The 18,302-nt window shown below is 41.5% G+C and overlaps 1 protein-coding gene across 2 annotated transcripts in view; it reads left to right on the top strand.

Annotated features, from left to right (window-relative positions):
- Nucleotides 1-18,302, top strand: part of ARID5B (AT-rich interaction domain 5B) — a 173,426-nt gene that overhangs the window by 117,470 nt on the left and 37,654 nt on the right. The window contains exons 1-2 of one of the 2 annotated variants that reach the window (XM_010957935.3): nucleotides 10,663-11,055; nucleotides 12,493-12,605. In XM_010957935.3, coding sequence (XP_010956237.1) covers nucleotides 11,052-11,055; nucleotides 12,493-12,605 — 117 coding nt within the window. In that variant the 5' untranslated portion in view covers nucleotides 10,663-11,051. Of the gene's footprint in view, nucleotides 1-10,662; nucleotides 11,056-12,492; nucleotides 12,606-18,302 lie in introns of those variants that run through there. The other variant, XM_010957934.3, reaches the window with a different exon arrangement.

Below are 18,302 nucleotides of genomic sequence, written 5' to 3' on the forward strand. Positions count from 1 at the left end.
CAGATGGCTTTGTTGTACACAAGTGTTGGCATTATACTGGGGCAGAATATCATTTTTCATTCCATAATAGGAATTACACAAAAGCCCTTTTGAGTACGCACCTTGTGTAAACCCTGTGCTTAAATGCTGATGAATTTCAGAGGTCAGCAAACACAGCCCCCCTTCTTCATTATATTTTTTTTTAAAGCTAAACAAGGCTAACTAGGGAATTCATTTTGGAATAAAAAGACATGAAAGAAAGGGTATTTCAGCTTGCACAATAGTACAAAGGAGAACAAGAATCATCATGTTTGCTAAAGAACTCACAGCTGTTTAATTTTATAGTAAAATTACTTGAAGAACTTTGCTAATTCAAAGACAAAACCAAACAACTGTTGTTGCAACACTGAACTTCCACGTGTGAGTAGAAAAGCCAAGTTTAGATTAATCTGCAACTAAAATCATTAAAAATACAGAGCATTTTTGTTAATACTGGTTGAAGGAGCGGCTTTTAGCTGAAGAGAAGACACATAAAAGGAAAATGGTACATTTACTGGTAATAAGATGAAAAATAGTTTATGTTCTCATGTACTTTGCCCCCAGCTTTTTCTTAAGCCGCTCAGTCTGTTTTAATACCAGGTTTGTTTGCTTTTTGGGGATGGGCCTGTTAGGCAGGAAATTGTTGAAAGGCCTACAGCAGAAATTCTATTTAAATGGTGTTTTTACAAATTAAAATTAAATACCAAATTGGGTAACTGATTATTAAATCTGGAGTTCAGATTTTTATAAAATTTTATTTTTGGAGGCTGTGGATAAATTCTGCACCTATACTTGATTCTATAAATTCAGAGTATCCATATGTGGCCTATTGTCAGAAACAAATAAATTGTTCCTTATTTAAAAAGAAAAAAATGGTTTTCTTCCATATTAGGGAATTATTCAGACTTCTTTCCTTGGTTCCTATAATTCCAAAACAGTTGGAACATCAGTCTATTTTTGGCTATGAAGAAACTTTTAAAATGTGGGTATGATTTTTTTTCAGGTTCTAAATTTCATACATTTCAATTTGCCACATATATAACAGTTACGGTTGTAAATACAGTGAAATCATTGTATTCCAGAAAGACAAAGTTCTAATTTCCATAGTACAAGCCCCATCCCCCCAACACCCCTTATCCTCCTCCACCTAGGAGGGCTGCTAAATGTACATTCTAAAACACATAAAGCAACATAAGGTAGTGATTTGTGACTGTTTCTGTCAAGGATGAATGTTCTTACCTGTATTTGATTAAACTCTCTTGTTAGGTTTCTGGGGTTTTATGGTCTTCCCACCACATCACATAGATTGACCACAAGAGGGCAACCGAGAGTTTACTTTCAGCGAACAAAGCTTGAAATGGTTTTAGTATCAGCTAACTGTTTTAACTTGCTAAGGATTTATTTCTCTGCCTTCCAATTGTCACACATGTAGCCTCTGAGTTTCCACTAACAGCGAATAATAATCCAAATAAAGTTCTTCTGAGGGAAAATATAGACAGACTGGTGCAGACGAGCTTTTGCCCAAATAAGGATCCCTTTTACGGAGACCCCATGTGTTAGATAACCATCAACTGACAGTTGGTCATGAGTTAATAATGTTGGATGCTGAAATATGCATACCATGTGCTATAAAAGAGTTTGGAAGACAAAGACAAACACTGCTATAGTTAGATATCAGAAACATACCAGAGGTGTGCACACTGCTCCACTGGATATAGGGTGGACCCGCCAAATAATTTCATAAAAATTATTGTTATAAGTATTATACAAGAGAATGTGTAATATTCATTGCACGTTCTGTTGACGTGGCAGGGATTTTGGTTTTAATCTCTCTGCATGTTACTGCCTTAAATGCTATAGCAACTCTTGCCTTCTAAGAAAATTTCCTAAGCTTATTTCCACTGCTACCGTTTGCTGTTCTCTTATTTTTACAATGGGAACCCTAAAAGGGGGGTAAAGGTGGTCTCATCAGAGAATCCAGGTGGATGTGTAGCCCTTTGAGTAGCATGTTGTTTTGGAGAGACATTAATATCTAGTTATGTTTCTGTGCTGCTGCCGCCACAGGAATCAAAAGGTGAGGGGGTGGAGGGAAGGGCTTCGATTTCAGCTACTGTGACAAGTTATTTGCTCACTTGGACCCATGTCTCATCCTCCCAATGAGCAGCCATCTTGTCAGAATGATGCCCACTGGTCTTTCTGGTGCTAAGAATGATTCAGGAAAGAATGTGTCTCCTCTCCTGTCCCCTAGAGTTCAAACCTTTTGGTTCTGTCAATTTTTCTGGGCCTCCCGGAGCGCCTGTCTTCTATGAACAGTCTCACTTTGTGTCATACAAAACTGTGGGACTTGAAGCACCCTGGCAAAGCCACAAAGGCCATGCCCTTGCCTTTGGGCCTGACTGTATCCCACCTCTCTACTAACTTGCAGATGAAATCTCCAAAAAGGAAAACACATCCAGACCATGAACTTAGTCAACAGTTTGTGGTTTAGAAGCATCTCCTTTCCATCAAGCCTCAATCACTCAAAAGCTATTTTCTCTTATTCAGCTGGCAAATGGCTTACCTTATGCCTAGCCCATGCTGGTAGCAGGAGAGAATAATAAATAAAATAAAAAATTGGACAGCTCTCTTTCTCATTTTCCCTCCTGCCCCTCACCACTCTCCAAGTCTGTTGTCAGAGCTTAAATTTTGCTTTGACATCTTAGTTAAGGAAGTGACAAAATAACATCTTCATCCGGGCATTTAGTTACTCTGAGTCAGTGATTACCAGATTTGAATTTTACAAAGGCAACACCTCAGGTTTGGCACAAGTTTCAGATACTTAAGATCTATACGTGACTACTCTGCGTGACAGTGAATAAAATTCTTAATTGTATTGAAACTTAGAATCATGATTTTTGCTGATTATTTTAGCTTCAGGTGTTAATCCTGGTCTATCTGCTTTTTAACACACATTCCCAAGGATGTATCTATATATTCATAACCTTAAACTGCTGACTAAACTGCCATCACCCAAGAGAAAGATAATACAAGCCACGTGTAACTTAAAATTTTCTAGTAACCATATTTTAAAAGGTTGAAAGAAACAATTTTAATAACATTTAATTGAATGTAGTATATCCAAAGTATTCCACCAAGTAACCTATATAAAATGTCATTAATGAGCTATTTTACATTTTTTGTATTGTCTTGGAAATCCAGTGTGTACCTGACACTTACAGCTCATCTCGATTTGGACTAGCCATATTTTAAGTGCTCAGAAGCCTCAAGTGGCTAGTGGTTGCCATATTGGACAGAGCAGCTCTAAACAGTCATAGAAACGTTCCTTCACTGAAATAAGTGGGAAGAAGTTCTAACATCTCCCATGTATTTTCTGTGTTTATCCTAAGGTTTACGTTGGGATTTCTGTGGGTATCTGTCTGCTGTTTCTGCACAGTGTGATACACTCCCCCCTGTGAACTGAGCCCTCTAGCTTTTCCTGCCGGGTCATAATCACCTGGCCTTACTGAATAGACCATCAGGCATTATGGACCTTGTAGCAGCCTCTCCACACACACCCCAGACCACTTTTCCTTCTCATTTTGGACCCTTACCCAATCCTGCTCCAGCACACGCGCGCGCGCACACACACACTTCTCTATCTGTCTGTTCCCTGGTACCACAGTAGAGCTTTGAGAGTTGTTTTCCAGTGTTGTGGCGCGTGTCTGTCCTGACACACGTGAAGCTGAGATGGCACTGGCAGCTCATGCAGGAGGAAGGGGCGAAGGGGAATTTACCTGAGCAAAGAGGAATGTCTCCAAGTCTCAAACAAGAACAGTCATCTTTTCACTTTTAAGCAAGAGACTATCCTATGTCTTAAATCACTCTTTCTGAAAGATAGAAAAACAGGGTGAAAAATCCCCTTTAAGCACAAATTCCTTTTGAGTTTTGTTTTTTTTTTAAGGAATCGGGAACCTGTAACTTGATGGCTTTTTACTTTTTACTTTTCCTTATGTGTATGTGTTTGAAAAACCGAAAAGTTACTCAGAGTATGTTAGTCCAAGTCTGTACTAAGTTAAATATCTCCAAGTTAATACGCACGCACGCACGCACGCACTCATGCAGTCTCGTTTACTTATTTCCAAGACGGGAATGTTTTCTTTAGAGATGTAGCAAATCAATTATCCTCAATGTTGAAAATGGAATATCTCATTTCCAAACCTGGGGAAATGGCTGGACAAGAATGTTCTGTTTATATATGAGTTTAAAAACATTTGATATTTACTGCTCCTTGCAAGGTTATTCAATACCAAAATGTAGCTTTCACTTCTGTGCTGTCATGTTCGGTAGTAACATCACAGAATCTATGTCATGGACTAGAATGAGCAGGTTTATTGATTGTAACAAAAAGAAAGAGACAAAAAATGAATTTTCTATGTTTAAACAGTCCTATCTTCATAAACTTCATAAATTATAGAAATCAAAATGTCCTTAAAAGCTATTTCCAGAGCAGATCTTTAAACAGCCTAAAAAAAAAAAAAAGGCAAGTATCTTAAATTAATAGTCTATTCTTATTATAATCATACTAAGAAAAGCTAAATCTGTGTATAGTGAATAGTTCAAAAAATGGAAACATGAGATGTCAAAATCTTAAGAGTACATAGTGAGCATCGAGACAGCGCATTTATTCTAATTGTAATAGTTTTGATGCTTTTTTTCCCCCCTCAACATCCAGCATGATCTTCCCCATTAAGCGAGAAGCCTGGGGCTTGGTACCTGGCATCGGGGGAAGTGGGTAGCAGGAGAAGTGAGTTGCCAGGTAGATGTGAAGGTGGCAGTTTGAGCCACTGTGGCATTTTAGAGTCCATTTTTGGTTTTGCTGGGTTTGTGACCTCATGACAAGACTTGGTAGCTAGGGGAGGAAATCAGACCCCTCATGCAGTATGAGCGGCGAGGGTACTGCCTCCCGTACCTTCGGACAGAGCTAGGTCCTCAGGTATCCACTCTGCCCTCATGGCTCTTTGCACAATACTTGGAATTCTAAGGCAAAGGTCTTCCCATAGGCTCCTGACGCCGCGGCACACAGACGTCGTGGCCCCAAAGATGAATCAGCACTTGCAAAGCATTTATGAGCCACCACTTCCAGCCCCTCAGCAGGCCCTAGAGGGGACCTTTCACCTGAGGACAGTCCCCCTGGAGAACGCTGTGGGCACCAGCACAGACCAAAGTTTGAAAGGTCTTTGAGGCATTGAGTTTAGTCTCCTTCCCTTTTCTCAGAATTCTCTCCTCAGAGAGTCACTCCTCTGAAAACCCAGAGTCTCTCCTCACTCTCCACCTAGATTTAGCTCCCAGATTCCCCCCTTATTCTGCAGGTGATAGTGAAAAGCAGCTATCATCCATTTCTTCTTTGCCAGTGCCCTTTTAGACAAGCCTGTTACAGACTTCTAGAATATTTTTGCATTCCTTTGGAATAATACATTTATGACATTTGGTCATTTAAGTTTGTCTCCCCACTCAAGATACAGAGGGGAAATAAAGATAGAGATCTGCCCATTGCTGCTGGTAAAACCTGACTCAGAAAGAGGTGTGTGCCTGTGTAAATGGCAAGAATGCATGGAGTCACATGCTGTCAAACCAATTAGCAATACAGATGAGCTAGCGAGTCCAGTTCCATTTATGGGGGGGGGGGGGGAGAAGTAAAATAATCTGTGTTTTTAAGTGTTTCTGAGAAATGAAGACCTCCAGGGCAGAGAGAAGGCGGGTCAGGAAATAGCTATGCAAATCACATGCCTATGAAATTACTAAAACTTTGATCAGAGGCATTAACAATTGCTCCAGCATTCACAAGTATGAAACAAAGAATGAGTAAGACAGGGCATGTTTTGAAAGGATTACAAAAGTGTTTACTTACATGGTTTGTTGAGCAGTCAATGAAGTCCAGGCTGTTTTGGACTTAAGCTGCCCGAACAGTCCAGGTATGACAAATGCAGGAACTTATTCCACCTCATTAGTGACTCTTGGGGATCTCAGTGACAAAGAGTCAAAGTAACTGGACCTCATAGAAAGCTGGCTTCTTTTTTTTCCCACTCTCTTTCTAATAACATAACTGCTCACCCTTTCACAGGCAATAGGAGGGGACCTGGATTCTTTCAGCACCTAGTTCATTGGAAATACTAAATTGTGGTTTGTAGGCATTGTGTTTCAAGCCACCTTGAGATAATGGCTTGGGCTAAAGCAAACTTGGAAACTCAGCGGGGCCATGACATACAAAGTGGAGAGTGTGACCACTCCCCTGGGCACACCCATGGGTCCCTGTTCCGGGCTGTGTGGTCTTGGTGGCATTTGAGAGTGAGGGCATTTGAGGCTGGCTCTAGTCTCAGTTCACAACTCTAGCCTCAGTTCAAGACTCATCTTCTTAATGCCTTTATTTGAGAAAAATAATGTTAAAAAGGGAACTGTCAGAACAGTTACAGAAAATGATAACACTCTTGTAGCTTTTTTTTTTTTTAAATCATGCCTATTGCTTTAAATGCATCATTTAAGTTATAAAGTCCCCCCAAATGGAATTGTGCTTGTTAATTTCCTGGTGTGTTCATATCTCAGATAACACACTGGTTTCTCAAACATTTCTGTTGGGTGTGGAAAATTATTTATAGGAGAATAGAATAAAAGTAAACTTGAATGTTCCTAAATCTACATGTAATTAACGCTTTGTGAATTCATGAAAAGATTCAGCCAGTTTTCAGACACTGAGTACCAGAAGCTACAGTTTTCTGGCCCCACTCTGTTAGGTGTGGAGTACAGAGTATATGGAATAAAAACTGTGGATTTAAAATAAAAATTTTAGGGAATCATTTATGAATTTAAAAGTAAAAATGTTGGCTTTAAGTTAAAGCCAAAAGGAGAGCTGAGAGCTTCTGTTTTTCTTTTCTTTTTTTCCAAGTATTTGAAAACTCAAATTCTGTAAGAGATTATCTGTGAAATGCCTTTCTTTTATTACACCCATAAATTTCAGGAGTGGCTTTGATCAAGCCTTCTGCCATTCTCGGTTTCTAAATCCTTTACTCATACGTTAATAACTTTAAAAACACTCATCCTATTTTTGTTGTAGTGAAAGAGGAAGTTTCTAAATAGTCAAAAGGGAAACAATGAAAATAGAACACAATAAATGATAACTAAATTAGGGTACTTTTTTTTTTCCCCCAGAAAGAGCAGTGCTCCATGCTGCAACTTGCCAGAGTATTTTAAGATTATTGTCTGTCTGTAAAGAAAATGTACCAAAGAATTGAGATCCTCAGAGGAAAAGCATTAAAGAAATGCAAAGTATTATCAGTAACACACACTATACATAGAATAGTATTTGCCAGTCCTTCATACTTCCATCAGTGGAGTTTATTTTTCTGACTTATATTTAGTGTTTAACACACACACACACAACTTGCAAATCAAATGAGTTAATGCTCTGCCGGCTTCCTCTAGACATTGACCCGGGGGGTCAAACTCTTAGGAAAATGATGCCTGGTTTTCCATTCCCCTAATTCCAGTCCCTACCAACAAGCAAGTCCTATCTCTAAGTGGAAGCTCACAGAGAATTTCTCGAGAGAATATGTAGCTGCGTTGGCAACAAAATCCTCTCTCCAAAACGAGAAGAAAGAGTTGTTAACGGATGAGTCAATCCAGCTTTTATAGCAGTTTATCTTCATGGTATTTCCAAGAGCATAAATGTTATAAAAAAAAGAGAGACGGTCATGACAGGAAGAACACAGTAGAAAAAAACAGGAACATTTAAGCCAAAAGCAATTTACTTTGCCAGTAACTGGTTACATTTCCTTTGTTTTATTATTATTATTGCAAGAGCTGGGGTTGAGATGAAAGTTTCCCACACCTGCACTGCCCTGACACGTAACTTGTCGGAACCCACAGTGAAATAAATACATAAATGAATGCCTGCAACTCTGAGCTTCTAGACTGTTTAAGAGGAAAAAAACCAAAGTTTTGCTATACACTCTTAAAAAAAAAAGACTATAATTCACTAATATTTGAAGGAGTTAAAAAAAAAAAAAAAGGAAAAAAACAAAACACTTGGTTTAGATGTCAGAGCAGCCTGGAGCACTGGTGTAGCCGATTCTCCTGGGATTAACACCTATAGAAATAGAGGTGACCTCACAATGGTGAATACTTGTTAATTTCATGGCACTGAGTAAGAAGAACAGATGGGTAGTCAGAGAGGAAACATTTTTTAAAAACCACAGAGATCTTCCACTGATTCAGCGTAAGAGTCAGTCAGTGGCCCACTGTAAAGGGGGTAATACCCATGGCACATGGCACTCGGAGGTTTTTTAGAACTCTGTGACTTTAGTGGAAGTCTCGTCTCGTGCTACAGCAGCAGGACTGATGGGCACCCAGTGCACTGTCAAGTTTGTAGGATGCTGTTTGATGCCTGAAGTAGGCAGCAGTGCCCTTTTGCTACGTGGTATTTGAGAGTGTTTTCATTTGGGGAAAGCTCCCTGGTGACAGCCAGCCCAAGTTAATAATATAAACACCTCATTATGAGACAGAGTAAGTGTGTCTGTCTATGTGTTAGAGAGAAGTTACGTAAAGCAGGGGCTCTGGACAAAGTCCAGTTGCCTGGGGTAGAATCCTTCTGCTACTAGTAACTGGTAGAATGACCAAAGACAAGGAATTTCATCTCTAGCTTAGTTATCTGGTCTGTAAAATGGGCATAATAATTGTGCATTCATGTTGGCTTGTTTTGAGTTTTAAATGAGTTATTGTATGCAAAGGGCTGACTGGCATTCCTTCCATATGAGCTATTACTATTATTCAAGAATAATACTGAAACCGTTTGTGCAAAGAGCATTGACTGAACTCTGTGAATGAACCAGGCCATTAGAATCCATATAAACCAGTGGATTATATACACATATAACAGTAGCTATGCATTTATTGCTTCACACTTTTTTTTTTTTTTTTTAAGTAGAACTGACTAGAACCAGTGAAGCTATCAGTAGGTGTACCGCTGGCTTCCAAGAATGACTTTGTTGGTAAAGAATGGTCTCATCTAAAGCACTGGAGCTGGTGTAACTCTAGAGTTTTAGGATTTGGGTTCTCTCAGTAAAGACCAGTCCTTAGCTGTCAAAGAGAAGGCAGCTTTTGGTTGGTCCAGGGTAGCTGGGAGGTGGTGAGGGCTGTTTCTTACATAAAGGAGTTAAAGACCAGAGCTTCCACCTGAGCCCTGACCACCACCACACCACCAAGCATTTGTTTTCATTCACCTGCCTAGCAAATGATATGTTTTCTTGACCATGTAGGAAAAAAAAAATGTAATCTGGGGACCAGAATATTGCTCTCCCAAAAAGCCAGCCTTTCAATCGCAAAGCTTCACCAGGGGTCTCATGGATCCAAAAAATCTCCAGTTGTATTATGGGGGCTCCCCGCTGGTACTGCACGCTCCGTCCCCGCCTCCCCCGCCCCGAGGCTTTGAACATCTATTCTTCAGGCCATTTGTTCATTGCATGTAGGACAAAACTATGGCCCCACTGAAGATGCCAGACACAATAACAGAAAGCAGGAATTACAGGCTGTAGGTTTCCCATCTCAGTTCCCATAGCAAACTCGTCATTGGTGTATGTATGCAGAGCTCACAGGTGAGCAGGAAAGGTGAATGCAGTTTTCCAGGTGCCCGGTGTGACAGGTATACACGTGGACAGGTTGGTGAGCCCAGCTCTTGAAGACACCACAGAGGTATATGTGGGCATCTTTATTTCCACTAGTCACTTGATGATTTAACAAATTCCTATTAGGCAATGCTGCCCCTGGGTGAATGCCGGGGCAGATGAGAGATGAATCTGACATGGTCCTGCCCTGAATGACTCTCTAATTTAATATAATAATAAGGCACAAGACACAGCTGAAGTATAAATAATATAGTGGTACCCACAACCCCCATAAGAGAAGGTCAGAAAAGGAGTTCAGAGGGGAGACTAAAAGAGGTATTTGAGTTTGAGACTTGAGTGATTGGTAGGATTTATCCAACCATACCTGAAAATATCAGTGTACTTGCCTTCTTAGGAACAAAAGGCTCTTTCTCTTGATCAAATGCCATTTAGAGTTTAAGATTGTGTGATCAGAATATTAGGTGCTAGTCTGTTCTAAATTTGTAATTCTCAGAATTTGCTGGGGAAGGGCATGTGCTTCGCTGGGTTCTGAAAACAGCTCGAAGAATGGAGAAAATAGACCCGATTCGAGGATGACTTACTGTCAGTTCCCGGAACCTTTGCCTTTATTTAAAGCAGCCTGTTCAGTGCAAGTTCTCTCTATCTGAAAGGCCTTTGGGATTTGAAAGCTCTTCTGGAAATAAATGCCTTTTAGGTTTAAATGCTTTTTTGCCAAAATGTTAGGAAGGAAAGATCACACTAACAAGTCTTAGAACAGAGGCGATATTGTTTTGTTTTCTTTAATGAAATGCCTCAGACCGAGCCCAAGTTCTGTTTGTTTCTGTCAGCTTTGTGCTCGGCTATTATTTTGATAAGGGACATGAAAGGGCAGCCTTCCCGCCCGTCATTAAGGTCTTAGCACTTAGGTCAGTTGTGGAAACACTTCTGTGCTACACCAAGTCTTCAAACCAAAATAGTCCCCGCCCTGGCTCTAGGCAGAGGACCGTGTCAGTTCATGGAAGGTGGCATCAGGCTCTGACAGAGGAGCAGGAGGTCAGGATCCAAAAACTGGCCAGATGAAATCACCAAGCCCGCACGGGGAGGTGGAGGGAGCCGAGCCCTCCCTGCCAGTCTGGCAGCTCCAGCCAAGTCCTCAGAGCTCATCCCACACACCCCGTGCTAGTTACTGCTGTGTGTTTACATGAGTAATGGAGCTGCTGGGGGAGGGGAGTTGTAAGCAGAGCGCTGCGCCTCGCAGCAGCTCTTGTTCGTTCGCATTCAGAGGGAAGCTGACGTCCACACCAAGTCAAGCCGAGCCCTCCAGGGACGTGGCCGGGAAGCAGTCACATGCTGTAGCTTTCATGAGCGCAGACAGCATCAGGCAGATGTTTGTCGACTGGAATGGGTAATCGCTGCTTTTTCTTTGCTTGATTTTTTGTTTGTGAGTTTGTTTACCTTTGATAATTCCAGGCTGGCTTTCTTAGATGGACTTTCAGACAAACGTTTTTTGGGAAGTAAGGGGAAAGCGGGTTTGGGAAGGAGGAGTCTGAACCCCAAAGCCACTTTTTCTCAACTTTTGCCCGATTGTAAAGGCAGCTCTGGCTTTACTGCATTTTGTCAACAGCAAAACTGTTATCCACAGTAGAAAATCAGATTAGTAGGATTAATTGTGTTTGTGAAATGGGTACAATGTTAAATATCCTAAAACCACTAGTTAACTGCGTGACATAAGTGAGATTAACAATTAAGAGGGTTTGAGTTGTTCAGATTTTGGATGGTTATAGTCATACCTTAAAGTAATAAAACGTGTGGGTACCTTGAAAGGTCCCCTAGTGAAATTGCTTAGGTTGTAATTCATTAGTCTGGAATTCTTCAAAGGCTAGTCGGTTAGTTGGTTTGTTTTAATTTTGCTTGACTTGGGTGACTGATGGAGTTAAATGTGAAAGCTGATGCCGGACAGTCGTAGCACTCAATAAACAGCAGCCTTTTTTTTTTTTTTCTCTCCTGCTTTCTGTATGGATCTTAAAAGGATTCAAGCTTAGCATCCAAGATGAAATATAACTTTCATTTGCGTCTTGTCTCTGGCTTTTAAAAAGTATAATCTCCAAGGAATCAGCCTAACTCCAATTCAGTGTGATCCTTGGAAGTTATTTTAAATAAACCTCGAGATCTCCATAAAAGATATATATTGAAAAGGAAAGGAAAGCATGCTGACTTAAATGTGTCTGCCAAGTTTGCTGAGATTTGAAACATGCTGGTTGTAATACTATTAGTAAATACATGTTTTCAGATTGTTACCGTGAATTTCTCTCTGTATAGTTTTCTTCTTACTTATTTGTATCATAATTTGGGGAAATGCTCACGTCTCAACTTTTGAAGAGAGATGTTTTCAAACGTTACATCATAGTGATACCATAATGGCCTGGCATATAACTTAGGTTTCTGAAACAACAAGATACAAACCAAAAAACAAAGAATGATCTCAGAGCCTGGCTCTGGGCTGTCTTTCAGCCCAAAGTATTTCTTTTCTAACAATAGAGAAGTGCATTTCCCTTATCCTCATCCTTTAAAGCTAAAGGCTTTATTTATTTCTTCATGTTATTTATTCTAATTAGACACATTCTGTGTAATAGGTGAGCTTTGGGAAACACGTACAGAAGTGTAGAGTCTACTTAGATGCCACCCCTTCAGGGAGAGGGAAGCGTGGAAGGAGGCTTGGCTACATAGATATGTATATTTCTCTGAACAATTAGAGGGCGCCGCTGGAGTAAGATATTTGCTTTTTAATAAGGAAACCCATGCAAATAAAAATGTATCTCATTTGTTCTTCATTTGTTTTCAGCGCCAAATCTTAAAGGCAGACCACGCAAAAAGAAACCGTGCCCACAGAGAAGAGATTCATTCAGTGGTGGTAAAGATCCCAACAACAATTCCGATGGCAAATCCGTTGCCAAGGTACAGTCATTCAGCTCTGCGGTGTTTGTTTTGCTGCATCTTTTAATTTTTCCCTTTTCTCTCTGTCTCTCTGCTCCTGTGTCTTAGTGGCAGTTTTCAACTCAGAACGTGACTTTGGTATTCACAGCTCTCTAGCTGTGTCAGTTCCCGCCACCTCCCCTCCCCTGGTGGCGGGGGGAGGGGACAGTGGAGGCATTTTCATTAGTCAACAGAAAGACTTCCCACCTCCCAGTCTGGCCTGCTGGGTAAAGGACAGATGATTAAGCGCCCACGTCACTGAGGCTGCGATTTCATAGTAGGTGACACAATGACATAGTTTACTCTGCTTGTATCAAAAATAGACCAGCTGAACCATCCTCTTTCTGAATGTGTTCATCTAAATATGTTTCAGAGATTAACAGAGGATGAAATTAGAAATGGCTAGAATTAATCCCTTTAGTTATGTTTTTCTATTTTTCAAAGTCACCTCTGATTTACCTTGGAGTAAAATTAAAGATACATAGCCCAGTACTTACAGGTATACATATACTAATATATACATTTATATGTTTTCCAAGACCACTCTTAGTACAGAATGAAAGTCCAAATTCTAGACTATTTTTCAGGACCTGGGACCGTTTGGCCTAAGCATTTTTTGGAATCTTGAAAGTGCATGCCTGAAGCATTTAGCACTAAGAAGGGTGAAGTGTCACTTTGTATTTTTAGGCTTATCTTTTTTTCCTTTTGTGGACTAGGATCATATTTCCATGGTTCTGTTTATGGGGTGTTTGCGTTTCTGTGCCAGAAACAATAGTAGCCCCTTTAGGGCCTAAACTGAAGCCCGGATTTCAACTGACACCACGTTTCCAGTTCCAAGGGCTCAACTTATGAAAATGGGAGCATTACTGGTGAATGTGGGAGATTCTGATGAAGAAAAATGTGACTTCAGTTCTGAGCTGACAATCTACTGTTTTTCTGCCATGAACTCCGCTTCTCCTCCCAGTGTAGAGAAGTAAATCCTAGACATTCACATTTGATAAATCTTACCTTCAAGGATGGCCGTTTCATCAGGAAGTTCTGGGGACTTTTTGGTTAGGATTTCTTCACGCTTTCAAGACTGGGAAGGGTTAAAAAGACATCAACGAGTAGAAATGTGTCTTCTCTGCCTAAAAACAAATCTCTTTAAGAAAAAGTTATTTTGGTTCTGTTCCTTTAACCTTCTGCGCATGACTCCACACGGATACCAAGAAGGACATTTTCTAGTAATTTAGACATTTTGCCCTTGAACTGCCTAGCTAGGGCTTCAGCTTCTGTGGTCTTGAGGGATGTCAGCAGGAACAGCTTATTCCCTGTGATGTGGTTTGCAAGATACTGCAGAATGGAGCAAGAAGGTTGTAGGATCATAACATTCAGCAGAGCTTGTACTGACAACGTCCTGGGTTGGCACCTTGCCCCATACCTCTCAGCTGACATCATGTGTTTACCTCGGCATGTTCTCTACCTGAGCCCAGCAGGGGGAAGCTCCTCATTTCATTTGGAGTCAACACCAAAGTATGTCTCTGGGAGATTTACAAAACTCATACCATTGATCTGAACGAACAGCACCTCTAATATCTCTCTCGATGGAGCTCAGGACGCATACCAGGACCCACAACACTGAAGAGAAGCGGAGTCTGTTCCGTATTTGATGTTCACTGACTTGCCCTTCTTAGGAGGGACAGTAACCAAGCCTGGGTTTTCTAAGTGCCCTGCTCCACCCCATCTGCACCCGTGCTGCCATTCAGAATCTTCACAGGGACGAGGATCATCCTTCACTGTTGGTTGCAGAGGTGTGTGGATGAATGTCATGCTGCACTCAGCTCCTGGGGACTGCATTCAACACCCAGCTCCTCTCTGAGTCTTGGATTACAGTCCTGCCTTGGCTGCTTCCAGTGGGTCTGGAAAGACCACTTCACCTAGTAAAGAGAGACTGGTGGGTATGAAGCATGGTGGGCTTATCGTTGGCACCAACAGATGGATGGAAAATCCCCACAGGATGAACAAGCCACATCTGGGGCCAGGACAACCAGGAAAAAGGCATTTGTGTCTAAAAAGTGGTCTTTTCTCATGAAATGCTACAGTAGAAGTTACAAACCTGTGACCATCTGATCATTTACTGAACTGGAAGCAACACTTCGGGGGACAGTTTAGTTTTCTGAACAAGACTTGTATGACTGTTTTTTTTCCAAAGTGCCTCAAACAGACCATTTCTGACTATGGACAAGTATCCGTTTCCTGCAGCTCCACACAACAGAGCTCTTCCAGTAAGAACCCACTCATTTTGTTGTGTGCATGACTGGAAGAGCAAGTTGAGGGTTTGTCACCATCAAAAGGTTGCCCTCTTCAGTGAGAACATGAGAACTATCTTTGCAAGACTGTTTTTCAAGGGACAGAGAATTTCACAGCTTTCGAACAACAGCCAAAGTCATGCAGAGAAGAGGCTACCAGTGCTCTGAAGATGTCAGTAAATATGTCCAACCCAGATCCTTGCCATTTCCTTGGGATCGTCTTAAAGCAACAGGTCTGGGACCCAAGCATGTCCATATGGCGATCTATACAAAAGAAATCCTCTCAGCCTAGGTCTCTGATGAAAGGCCTCTGCTGATAGAAGGCAAATGACTTTTCACATCCTGGAAGCACTTTCCAAAGGCTAGAAGTATGTAACAGGTGGTTTAAATTCTAAAAGGAACATAAAAAGGGAAACCATGATGTGCAATATGTTCTTTCATTTAAATCACAAACAGACTTTTGATAATTTCACAGATGTGATACTTTCATTATTTTCAGTACTTTTCATCCCATGTGGTCCTCAGAACTACCCCCAGGGATTACCCTTCCTGCTTTCCTGGGGAAGAAAATGAGGGTTTCCTAGGAAGTTTGTGACCAAATTGAAATGAGACTCTGGCTCCTTTCCTGCTGGTTCAGCACATCTCGCTGCCCCAGTTGAAGGCCGGGTTAGTTACAGCTCAATCCAGTGAAAGGATGTGGTTAATATCAAATAGGTGGTGGTTCACTGAAAATGTTAAATGTGGATTCTTTAATTAGCACTTCCTCAATCACTTTGGAAACCCCAAAGCTCTTAGTGAACTCAACAAGTAGAAGGCATTCATGGAGGGAAAAACTGATCTGGTAATTAAGTGTTACCATCAGAAGGGTGGGCTTTCTCAAGGTCAGCGTGAAGACTAGCTCCCGTGTAATATTTCAGTAGATTTAAATGCTGAGAATGTTACGGGTAAATGTGGAAAAAATGTAGAAAGGAACTCAGCCTGGTCCTGTGCAGAAACAGAATAATACCCTCCAGGGCTCACAGGGTTAAGTGAAGAAATGTACAGAGCGGGAGCGGGAGGAGAGTGCTGTTCACCTGTTACGGAGCCCCGGCCTCGGGAGAGGAAGCCTGCTGCAGGGCCCCGGAGGTTCAGGATGGAGCTCAGTGGGTGGCAGCCCGGTGTCCCCTAGAGCCTTTCCTAAGAAGCAGAGGGTCTGAATGACTCGGGCCTGGTTCATGAGCCCCCTCCGTGCTTTCCTCCTATTTCTGGGCATTTCCAGGTGAGGTAGCTCCCTAGACACTGAGGGGGCAAACCTCATCCTCCCTTGACAGTGGTGCTTCTGGCCTAGTGATACAAGTAACGGGCCTATTCTCACTGCAGGTTTAGGACTCAGCCTATTTTATATACAAAACTGTTATCTAATCCTCTTGTACCAGATTGCAGTTTGGGGTGAAGGAGACCTGAGTTCTGCCCCACACCAGCCAAATACCACAATGCATACCCTCGCTGAGCTTGTTTCCTTGTCTGAAAAGTGGGGCTCAAAACCTTCCTTTTATCATGAACGTCAGGTAGACAGTGTGAAGCCCGCAGCACTGTATCCAGCTCATCGCAGGCGCTTGGCTGATCCTGGTTTCCTTACCTTTGCTCAGTACACAAAGGAATGGAGCCCTTTTAGACTTACTACCGCGTTTTATCTTCTAATTCTCATTTGATAAATCACATTTCTAAGCTGTAGGTTTTGTAATGCCTAGGAATCAGATATGCTTTCTAAATGGAAATGTTTTGACTCTCAATTGAATATTTTTATGAGCGCAGGAAAGTAGAGTGTTTAAAACCACAAGCTCTGAAGTGAGGTTACCCAATTTTGCCTCTTACTAACTTGAACAAGATCTTGTGTTCTTGTGCGGGTTCCTCATCCTCTCTGTACCTCAGTTTCCTCATCTCTAATAGGAGAATAATGACCTGGCCCATTAGGTCTGTGAGTATGAAGTGTGATGATACCAGAAAGTGCTTAGAACAGGGCCTGGCCTCATAGTAAATAAGCACTCAGAAAAGGCGGGGGGCGGGGGCAGTGCAGATCAGAACTGGAGTGGTTTTATGATTTCAAAGAGCCCTTGAATTACGGATTTCATCAGAACTTTAGACTCAACAATCTAAAATTTGGCAGTGAAAAATGATGACAACATAAAGTTTCCCAGGATGCTTGCCTTAATATAATGTTATCAAGTACTAAAGTTTGAAAATACTGTTAAGTAAAAATTCTACATGGAAAATGTTTTCATCCCATTTCCACTGCTCTTTAAAAATTAAAATCTTACCTAGAGGCCCGGTTAAATGAGTTGTGCAGGCAGTTTTACTTTTTTCCAGGACCCGTCGAACAATATTAAAGTGGTGTGTTCATTTGAGAGAACCAGCAATAAGAGGGTATGCTTCCCTTTAATAAATGAGCACAGCCTTTTATGTGTTCAGTGCTTGGGAAGGAGACTCTGAAGGGAAAGAAAAATAGAGCTCAGAAATCTGAAATGGAAACCTGGTGGAATGTGTGGGACATTTTAATTCCTAACATTCCCCTCGCACGTGTCCTCTTCCCTCTGATGTGAGATACAGAGAGGTAAAGAATATTGGAATGTACATGTTCCCCATGGGCGCACTTGAACTCAAAGCTTGACCCTTTGTAACTCCCCCTTTTACAATTAAAATAGCTCAACAACTTAGCTTTATATTTAACAAACCGTTGGAGGCCTCTTGTAGAACGTGGCAGCGAGGACGGACGGTGAGGTGAGCTCAGTGTGCCACACTCAAGTTAACCTGGAGTGTGGAAGCAAGAACGTCTGGCCCGTTTACTGCCACTTACTTTTTAATTTAGTGGAGCTTTTCACTGACTCTTCTTGGGTTTTAGCCGGCCCCTACTCATTCCTCTGTAGCAAGTTAACATCTCCTATTAGATTCTCAGAGCTGACTGAAGGGTACCGAGCCCTCATTAAAAGGTGGGATGTTTTGTTTCCTACCAGGGGTGTATCCAGGCATCACCCTCAGGTGAGAGACAGCAGAGACCTTGCTGGTGTTCCTCATGCCAACATCTGCTGGCACTGACCTGTTTTTCCAGGTTGCTGGGAAGAGTAACAACAAGCTAAGTTTACTACGAAGAAATAAACTTGCCTTTCATTTTGGCACAAAGTGCAAAACATTGGAAATGTTATTAAGAACATGGTGGGGAGGTGTATAGCTCAGTGGTAGAATGCATGTCTAGCATGCACAGGGTCCTGGGTTCAATCTCTAGAATCTTAATCCAAAAGAAAAGTAAAACTACCTTCTCCCACCCAGAAACATAAATAATAAAATTAAGAACACAGGGTTCCTTCAGTGATACTAACAGATGGTGCCCCTTAGGAAAATAAAGTGTCTAAAGAGG

The sequence above is a fragment of the Camelus bactrianus genome, chromosome 11 (assembly GCF_048773025.1).
Source record: "Camelus bactrianus isolate YW-2024 breed Bactrian camel chromosome 11, ASM4877302v1, whole genome shotgun sequence".
In the NCBI taxonomy this organism is placed as follows: Eukaryota; Metazoa; Chordata; class Mammalia; order Artiodactyla; family Camelidae; genus Camelus; species Camelus bactrianus.